General features: G+C 41.2%; 1 protein-coding gene across 4 annotated transcripts in view; it reads right to left on the bottom strand.

The window, feature by feature from the left end:
* SP3 (Sp3 transcription factor) overlaps positions 1-10,474 on the bottom strand; it is a 42,638-nt gene that overhangs the window by 23,656 nt on the left and 8,508 nt on the right. For all 4 annotated transcript variants that reach the window (XM_038142298.1, XM_038142296.1, XM_038142297.1 and 1 more), the window contains 2 exons: positions 10,262-10,386; positions 9,968-10,084 (listed from right to left, as the gene is read on the bottom strand). In XM_038142298.1, coding sequence (XP_037998226.1) covers positions 9,968-10,084; positions 10,262-10,386 — 242 coding nt within the window. The remainder of the gene's footprint in view (positions 1-9,967; positions 10,085-10,261; positions 10,387-10,474) is intronic.

Here is a 10,474-nt window from a genome sequence, read left to right on the forward strand (position 1 = left end):
CTGGCTGTGGGAAGGAGGGAGCTGGCAGGGGCTGCTGGAGTTCTCATCACCAACTTACCCTGAGACTCAGAAACACTCTTTGCTCAGCTAGGCACCCACTGCACACAAGTGGAGGAACCGCCATGAAGCCAGTGTTGCCTCTGTCTCCTGGAGCTCCACTGCCTTTCAACTCTGTTTGCTATTTGTGCATGTTGTGACTCCCAGCAGCACAGAGAATGTTAAGAAGTGATGTAGGCACACAGTTGGAAAGATAGGACAACCTCAGTTTGCCACACATAACACAAAGCTCCAGTATTTATAAGCTTGTAAGAGTTAGTTTCAAGTTATTTATAAGCTTGTAAGAGTTAGGAAGAAGACTTCTAGACTAAGAACTTTTACACTGAAATCATATTTGTATTAGTCATATGCATCAGTTAGGAGGGAAAAAAAAATCTATCTTCATTAGGTTGGAACAATAGAAAAGGCCACTGTTTCAGAGTAGACCCCAGATGCTTAAAGAACTATTATGCATTTGGTTTTTATTCAGTAAAGAAAAGGTAAATTGCACTTACCTGTCTTTACCAAAGCAAGCTTTTTCAGAATAGAGTATTAAGAATTAGATTTAACATCCTGCAATGCCTAGCACAGATTTGCATAGTCAACCAGTTTGGTATTGTAAGTAACCATAATCTAAAAAGTATGAAGTAAAGTGTCTCCTTATCTGTTTAACCATACTACAGTAAACCAACGGAATAACTTACTTAATAGCAACATGTAACTAACTTGTCCTACAACCAATTCAGCTCTGTGAAACAAATCTAGTCTCTCTGGCAGAGTCCAGAGGACATAGCAAGAACAGCTCTGGTTTGTCCTTCTGCACTCATCCTGTGATCACTCCTGGTAGGCAAGTTACCAAAACAAATCACAACTTTTTTGTGATGCTGCATTCTGACTCCCTTTAGAACAAAACCAGGACATGCAAAATACAGCACACATCTAATTCTTTCCTAATGTAGCATTGAGACTTAGCCAGTCTGAAAGAATCCTGCAATATGCGCCTGAGTGAATTTAGTCCACAGCATTAGATGGGACTTTGCTCATTTCACATTCTTATCCTATTCCAGCCCATAACACTACAATGTTTATGTGTAAAGGAAAAATAGTGTATTTAAATCTGAGTACTTACTAGAAGTTTTACTGTGCTTACCAAGCTTCATTTTCAATAAGGAAGCACATATTGTGGTTCTAAATTCTTCTCAAGAACTGTAAAAATAATTATTGTGCAAAAAACAAAAGAATGCTGGCCTTCTTCAGCCCTCAAAAAACCAGACCCTTGACTCTTAATAAGAGTTGGTCTCAGTGATCCACAGGGATCCTTTCCAGCTCAAAATATTCCGTGGTTCATTAGTGTGATTCATAATTTTTCAGGTAGTATATTAGTAAATAGATTCAGTATCACCAGAACAAAACTAATTTTATGGCCTTAATGCTTCAAGAAAAAAAAAAAAAAACATAATAAGGAGAATAAAAATTCTCTTTTATTATTTTCTTTCCCTCTTATACTGATCAATCTTTCATTTAAAAAACTTATTTGAGTTATTTATTTGAATTTTTTGGTCTTTCAAGCTTGTAACTTACAATACTAGAAGAAAAAAAACATGTAATATTTCATATCACATATCTTACTTAGAAGAAGGCAACAAGTTCTATTTTCCTCTGCTACCACATTAGCTTTACAGACTTGTGTTTAACAGTGCTCAAAGTTGCTGAAATGCTGCTAAGAAAGTTCATAACTACTCAATTCACAAGCATATAAATACCTATTCACTGAAGGTTTCATAAAATATCAAAAGACCAATAAAAATCAGGGGTAAACATCAGTCAGAAAATGCCAAAAGCAAAAATATGATTGTTATATGTTTAAAGTGTGTCTTTATAAAATAAATGTGTAATATAATTTGCTGATAGCTGTTGGAACAAAAGAGAAAGGAAAAGCAATATAAACCATTACAAGTCTGATATAATGTCCCACTGATTGAAAACTATGTACAAGCAAATGTTGAAAGCTTAGGTTAAACTGGACTGATCTAATATGCAGTAACATGTCAATGCCTATTCATATGTAATATCCTCCGCAGAAGTACTTCAAAGGGAACCTGTCTCCTTAGTGATATGGAAATGACCTACTTTATTCTCCTCCCAAAACATATGTTGATTTCCATATTGGCATTTTCATGTTGGGCACACATCTCACGTTTTCATGAGCTAGTGAAATCTTCCCTCAAAACCTGCTCTGCAATAATTTTAGCACAACAGAGCCAATCTTTTAGTAGATGCACTTGTCAGTCCATGGAGAAGTTCAGGGCAGCCGCACATGAGGATATGAAGCTATACATACAACATAAACTGCCAGTTATTCATATTGCTCTTACAGCTGGCTGTATCAGACACTACCAGCTGAATCATGTGGAGGGAGGAACAAAAAGAGGGTGAGGCTTCCAAGAAGTTATCTGGCAGCTATCAAAATTGCTAGCATTAAAGCATGAAAAAAACCCATATGGTGAAGAGTATTGGAGGATGATCTCTAATCTCAAATGGTCATCATCAGCCTGCCATAACAAATGAAATGTTACGTTCTTTCACAAAGTCTGTTGAGACAAGAAGACATTTCTTGAACTTCTTCTCCTACTAACTAAAGAGTAATAACCATTCTTTACGTCCTCAGGCAACTAAGCACTTTTGTAGTAACTCAAAAGTTCTGCCACTGATATGTGAGCAGCAACATCTGCAGCCCTTACTGAGCTTTACATTCACAATACACCAGTTTCTTTGCTGTCTCAGCCATCCTTGGAAATTATTTAGACCATAGAGATAAAGCAACAGTTTCCTTATCAACTGATACTCAGGCAGCAGTTATTTGGCAGCTGCTCCTTTAAGAGAAGGCTGGACTGTTCCAATCCAAAGGCTATTCCAAGAGGAAGGGGCAAAGATCTGAGGAAAGTTCAGCACTACTCAGCCAAGGAGGAGAGAACAGGAAGCAACAGGGAATTCACTGGAAGCAGCATCAGGAAACAAGAAAAAGAGACAGGAACAGAGCAAAGAGAGTAGCTGACACATGGCATAGGATGAATTAAAATCAAATTATATATCCACCTGAAGAAAGGTCAAGTACCAACAAAGAGTGAAGGCTACAACCACTGTTCAGCCTGTCTTTTGATTCTTTAACAGCCCTTGTATAATTTCCAGTGGCTAAAACAAAGACAGGTCTCTGAGAGAAAAGTCTCATCCCTGAAGAATCATAAATAAAAATCTAGTAATCATCTTGTTCAATATATTTACATAAAATTACAGCAACATTAAGTCAAATGTGGAAGGAAATAAGAGAAAGACAGAAGATAAAATACCTTTCAAAAGTGATCTAAACCATACTGAATGATAGGACTTAATAAAAAAAATAGAATACGCTTCACCAAAGTAAAATGGAGAGGAGGAAAGCAGAGAAAGACCCCTGTAAGAACTGGTATTTGTTGTAGACACCTGCATCTCAACATGTCACATGGGCACATGTCATTAGCCATCAGCATTTTATTACAAAAGTCTACCAAACATTTATCTGTGCTGGTGGACAGCTTTTTACTGCCCTTTTCAGAAAGTCACTTTTGCCCCATTTAGCCCTGAAGCAAAAGCATCAGCCAAACAACCAGAGGTGGAAAGATAATGAGTCACAAGCTCCTAAACATTCAAAAATCACACACCTAATGAAGAAGATTGGACACTGCCTCATTCAAATTGTTGTTTTATGAAAGAGTTAGGGTTCTAATGCATGGGTTTAATAATACCATGTGTTTACCAAGCTACAGTAAACTATCTGTGCATTCTTAGGTCATTACACATACAAGATAAAATGCACTTGCTTCAACTCTTTCATTAAAGTATGAGCTAATACATTCTATCTTGTATTTGCCATAAGTTAAAAACATGTTCAACATCAGTCACTGTGGTTCAGCTGACACAAAGCTGTTTGTTAAGACAAATGAATTCTGTTGCATGTTTGAGCCTTCTGCCAATGAAGCCACTCAATTTAGAGAAATACTTCTGCCCAAATCAAATATTTGGAAAAACAAAGAGTGTTTTGGAGAAAAAAAAACATTATCTGGGACTGCTTAAAATCTTATTTGAAAAGAAACTCCAATCTGGTGAAATATATCTAACTGTATCTCAGTTAAAGAATATCTACATATTTTTGCTTGACATGGACAACTGGAGCCAAAACTTCAACAGTTTGTTATCAATCACAGAAGTTCAGAACTTTTCCAAATTAAGACAATACAATATCCCTCACCTTAGTAGAAACAAGGAAGCTGAAGTTCTAAGAAACTAGGCATGGCAAGAAGGAGACATTTTTAACTAGATCACAGGTAACCTCTTTTGTTTATTAATTATTAACTCTATATATGTATACAAATCTCAATGTAACTACTTTCCAAACTAGCATTCTATGGAATGGTTTGTTTTCTTCCTGCTTTCAACTCAGCTGCTGAAGGGTCTATCAAATCATCAAGAAAACAAGAGGACCTGGAATCAGTCAGCCTCAGAGCTTGATCTTTGGGAGGGCACCGGAGCAAATAACCTTGAAAATAACCTTGAAAAAATTAACCTTCAAATAATCTTGAGGGGTAAAGAAAAAGAAAAGTAGTGTTCAGAAGTAGTCAGCCTACACTTAAGAAGGGGAAATAATGCTGAAATAACTACCCTCACAATGTCCTATGATGAGACTAGCTTGTTGATGGGCTTAGGCAAGACATATTCTTTATCATACATTAGTAGTCAGGCTTTTCACTCTGTCCCACATATATCAGAAATTATGTCCCCATAATATCAGAAAAAGCCTCTTTTTTATATCATACGGGTTATCAAACACTGGAACACGCTGCCCAGAGAGATAGTGGAGTCTCTAACCTTGGAGGTATTCAAACCCACTGGACACAGCTCTGAACAACTTCCTCTCACGGACTCTACTTTGAGCAAGGAGGGACAGACCAGACATTCTCCAGACATCCTTACCAGCCTCAACTGTCTATGAAATCTTAGACTTCTTGCTAATGTTTAATATTACAGAACTTTTTCATCTATGCTGTTTTTAAATATGGAAATGTTTTAAATTATACATTTTCTTGCTTCCTCCAAAACTATTAGGAGAAATAAAACAAAATTTTTAAGAACATCCCTAAAGCACCTTCTAAAAGAACTTCAACACTTGACTCTGATCCAGTATTAGAAAGACCTAATTGGAATGCAAAGAACAAAGAACATTTTAAAAGGTGAGCTTCTGGACAGCAGCAGGACAAATACACTGTTAGCCATCACATTCTAGTGAAACTTCTTTGTTTTGCAAAAGTAGAGAACAGGGAGAAGCAAGACAATTTCACGCAGACTTTTCTATAGTGGCTGAACACGTTCTGGTGCATCTGTTCAAATCCAGAAATCTAGCATCAGGAAGCTATTTTATCACTCACAAAAGCAAAAATGGATGTCAGAATAATTCTGAACTTCCTCAAAATGACCATATAGTCCAGAAACCCATGTAGTACGGTTAACTGTGACAGACGTGGCATTCAGGCATATTTTTGTCTAGCGGATGGAAAACATGAAATTTAAAACGCCTTCCTCTTTCTCCATCCTGTCAGCACTATTCCTATTTCCCCCTAAACTGAATTTAAACTAGGTGCATCTCAGATGGTTAATCTTCTGAGGCATAAACCAACTATAATTCCAGACTTTCATTAAATTTGTGAAGCCCTGATACTCAATTCTAAGGCTCAAGATAGGCCACAGTAGTCTTAAAACACTCCAATCTTTTCTTGTACAAGACACACAGAAATACTTTGTCTATCTTCCCCATATATGCTAATTGTTAATCTGTCCAAATGTTTTCCACATCTTGTTGGTAAGCAACAACACAAATAAATCATATAAATAATTCTTCCCAACTTTGGTTTTTTTTTTTTAAAGACTAGCAAATCAGTGCAGCCCACTTCACACAAGATGCATCTACACACCTCAGCTGGGGCAGTCATCTCTGACAGCTCCCATTCTTTGGTGGCTGTCAGGCCAACAGTTTTCTCAGCCAGCCTGCCACTCTTCCCAACTCACCAGCCTTCCAGACCTCCCATACAACCTCTCAGCAGTCTTGCACCCCCATCCTCACCTATCCAGTCCCACCCAGCACAACCATAAGAATGGCCCTTAGGAGCGTGAGAGTTCCAAGACAGCCTTTAGCTTTGCATTACAATGAAGTAAGAGAACTTAAACAACTGGTTATCATCTCAGCTTTGTAGCTTCTTAAACAATCATCTGATCATGCTACAACCATACAGCTGACCATCAAGGCTCTGCTTGACCTAAATATGTCTGCTCTTTTGTTTCCTCCCTTATGTACAGCTTTACCATCTTCTGCTTTGCTTCTCATTTTCACCTAATGCTAAAATCTTTGCAGATGTTTAAACTGGAATGAAACTAGAGTATTTATAACTAAATGAAAAAGAATCCTAAATATCAAAGTTTGAAGTGGAATTATTAGTCAAAGATAAATAGTGAAAAAACAAGACCCAAACTAAAACTTCTCAGATTTTGAACTCCCAAGACAGAGAAAGATATTCTTAGAGGCCAAAACGTGAGTCGTCATTCTAGGTCAGGCAGTAGCACACACCATCCCAGCAAGGCTCTCACACAAACCAGCAGGCAGCAACATTCAAGGCAAAGCTCTCACGGCAAGTGTTTGAACCAACTATGGATGTAGCAGTATGGCAACCAAGGAGAAGATGCTCAGGTAAGTAACGCACAAACTCAAGGCCATCTACATTAATATCAAACATCATCAGGCAACATACTCGTGTTGGTTGATCATTAGGCAGAGTAAATCACTGTGTCAAAGCTGAAAGACAGCAATCTTCATCAATGCACAAAGACAAGATCAGCAGTAATGCCTGCTAGTGCTTCTCATCCAAGAAAAAATACAGTTCCAACTAGAATCATCGGCCAAGCTGAAAACCTTGCTAACTAAAGACAAGCTGCCAGGTCATCGACAGGATGGAAAGGAGAGGGTTGAGTTTACGTCTGTCAATTGCCTTCTTCATTTGCTTTCTATTGCAAGCAGCTGCCATTTTCATTAGTCTTTTTACTTCCTTACTAATGCTTTCAGTGGTGTTACAGCAATGTCCATTCAAACAGTAGGCCTGGACTCAGATACCGACACAGAATCATAGCATAATTTCAGCTGGAAAGGACCTCTGAAGGTCACCTGGTCCAACCCCTGGGCTCAAAGCAGAGCCAGCTAGATCATTACAAACACAATCACATTTGCTCCAGCTCTCCCCCAAATCCCAGACACGCAATATTCTCTGTGTTCCTATGGGAGTTTTGCTGTTGCTCTTAAATCATACTGCAGGTCTCTTGGGGAGCAGCTGCAGCATACCATTTCAGCCAGGAAAGCAGTATGCTAGCCCAGCATGCTGGCTCCAGCTCTGCCAGTTTCTACCAAGCAAATGTCAGTAAAACAGTAACAAAATAACCCTGAAACAACAGCATCGATATCCACTGACCTGCAGACTCTTCAAGCACTTCTAAGAGGAAATACCTAGTTTGACTTCTACTATCCATTTGTGTAGCTTGAGAGTTCTACCAGATGTTCAGCAGTCAGAACTGCAGTCCAAGTATAGAATATAACAGGAAAGAGCTGCCCTCCCACTGCTACATTAGGCACCATCACCCATGCACAAGTCTCAAACTGATTGAGCTATACTCCTGGGAAAGGGATGAGCATCACAAACTGCAGGAAGAGAATTATGTCTGTCTGTGCATATAGATTTCATTTTCCATACAACTTATGAGGTACCCACAATGTAAGACTTTTTAGCTTCCTCCTTCTTCCACCCTCCAATATGATAAACACAGAAGACCAGGAAAAAAATACTCTTTATTGCACTAAATCTCTTTCATTCTTCTGTTTTTCACAAGGAACATATTTCAGGGCCTTTAGTCCCCTCCCCTCTCTTTATTAAGGTCATATTCATTAACTCCAGTGTCTAGTTCAGCTACTGTTAGGTATCTCCCTCAATTTATATTTAGTTTCCACCCAAAATATTCTGAATCATTCAAGAGTTAGATTTTAGGAGTGTAAAAATTACCAGAATGCTATAACCTAACTCACAGAAGATATGTAGGAAGGGCCTATCTGCACGTATGGAAAGTAGTGAGTGAGCTTACATTCACTTAGGTTTCTAACTAAGATTTTGGCTTCTCTTGAATTGCATTTGCTTTCCCCTGAAAAGCCTCTTAAACATTAACACAACAACATATTAACTTAGTAGGAGTAAAGGAGTACCACCTCAAAAGTGTTTTGCCCATTTTGAGCTGCCAGGAACCATGTGACCTGCACCAGCATTCTAGTATCCTGTCAGACCTACTGCTCATCCTAATCAATCAATCCATCCCCAAGATGCACATTTCCAGATGCACAGCGAGAACAATCTTAGAGGCCGATGCAGGAAAGCAAGCAATCATTTAAACATCATCTGTTTTTCAGTATGTTTATGCTCTTCAGCACTGTATGCATCCACTACTATGAAACAAATCTTAGAGCTACCAGGCATCACCTAACATCTAGAAAGATTTTTTAAAACACACTGCTTGAGCAAATAAATAGGTTTGGCAGAAAGGATGTTTGAAAGGGGTTGGAATCCTAACATATTTTTGAGCTCTGTCATTAGTCTACAACCTGCTGTATGACCTCACACAGCTATTTTGCTTCAGCTTCCCTTTACGTAAAGTAAGCTGTAATGTACAGATGAAAAGTATTTTAAAGTTTAACAAGTATTTAGAAACTTCTATCAGTAACACTTTGACATTTGTTAAAAGCTTGACAAAGCCACTTCATCCACCAGTACAATGCCTTGCAGTTTTTCTTCCTATCTGCAAAATCCTAACACCATACAAGGCTGTTGCACAGCAAGTTTAAAAAACAAGACTTGCTTTAAAAGAAGAAAAAGGCACTTTTTTTTTTCTAATTTTAAAGATGTTTTTGTAAAAAAAAAAAAAATTAAAAGGTAGTATGTGCAATTTTCCAAGGGCCAAGACCAAAAAATTACATCACATCATTTTAGAAGATATTTTGGAACTCTCTTTTAATATACGAATATTTTTATGTACCAGATATTTAGAAATGCATAATCGCTTTGAATTTTATGAGCATATGTCAACAAGAGATTTAGGAAGACCAATTAAGGAACATGAGTTTTCATTAGGCTTTTGTTACGGGGATTGTTAAACTAGCTTCAGCAAGAATACGTTTCTAGTCTGCAAGATCCATCTCATCACACCAGGTCCCGAGGTCATCAAGGCTCCTTTCAGAGGCAACGGCGCATGAGAGATAAGGACAGAAAATGCTACGAGGAACCGCATGATAACTCTCCTTAGAAAAACAGCGCGATACAGGAAGCAGCTTTCCAGCACGGCGTTCGCTTCTAAACAGCCATTTTACTTCACTACATCCTTCCCTACAGCCAGCCTTCATTTTGTGTTCCTGCCTGGCTGCGCGGTTCCAGGCAGACAGCCTAGCGACGATACCGGGGGCGCGCTCAGGTGGAGGTGAGATGCCTCCCAGCCTCTCCGGGTTCCGAGCGAGCCGTTCCGGTGCCAGGGTCGGGGGAGGGAGGCTTCCCGCCTCCCCCCGTTTTTGAAAGTAAATGAAGGCGCCGCTCCCAATGGCGGGGGAGGGGGGAGCTTGGCTCCCTCCTCCTCCCGGGAGCCCGGCTCCTCCTGGAGAGGCAGGGGAGCCCGGGGACCCCTCTCCTGGCAGGTCGGCCCTGCTATCGTCCCTCCCCCCGGGCGGGCAGTGCCGTGTGTCCCGTCCCTCCCCCCGGGCGGGCGGGCTGGCTGTGCTGTCTCTCCCCCCGGCAGGCCGTGCGAGAGCGGCGGGGCGGGCACTCACCGCTCCGGCAGAGTGAGAGGCAGCGGCGGCGGCGGCGGCCTCATCCTCCTCCGGCGACGGCGGGCCGATCTTGCTGCAGGTGGCCGCCAGCAGAGCGAGCGGTGACGGCTGCGCGTCCTACCCACAATGGGCGGGTTCAGGGAGAGAAGGGGGGTGGCGGTTAGTGCGGGACAGCGACCGGGCTCCTCGCAGACGCGCACACAGGAAGCGGCGGCGGCGGCACCGGCTCCGCAGCCGCTCACAACGTGTCACCCGGGGGAGGGGGGGAAGGGGCCCAGCCGGGCCTGCGCTCACCTGGGGGGCGGCCGCCCCGGCGGAGGCCGAGGCGGCGCCGTTGCCGTGCTGGAGATATTCGCTGTGGCTGCTGCTGTCCACGTCTAAGGCAGCCATTTCCTCTTGTTTCACGGGCTTCTCGGGAGCTGCGGGCACAGCGGGGAGGGGGAGGGGAGAGTCACTGACGGGAGCGATCACCCCCCTCCCTCTCTCTCCCTCCCTCCCTTCCTCCCT

This window comes from Motacilla alba, chromosome 7, assembly GCF_015832195.1.
Source record: "Motacilla alba alba isolate MOTALB_02 chromosome 7, Motacilla_alba_V1.0_pri, whole genome shotgun sequence".
In the NCBI taxonomy this organism is placed as follows: domain Eukaryota; kingdom Metazoa; phylum Chordata; class Aves; order Passeriformes; family Motacillidae; genus Motacilla; species Motacilla alba.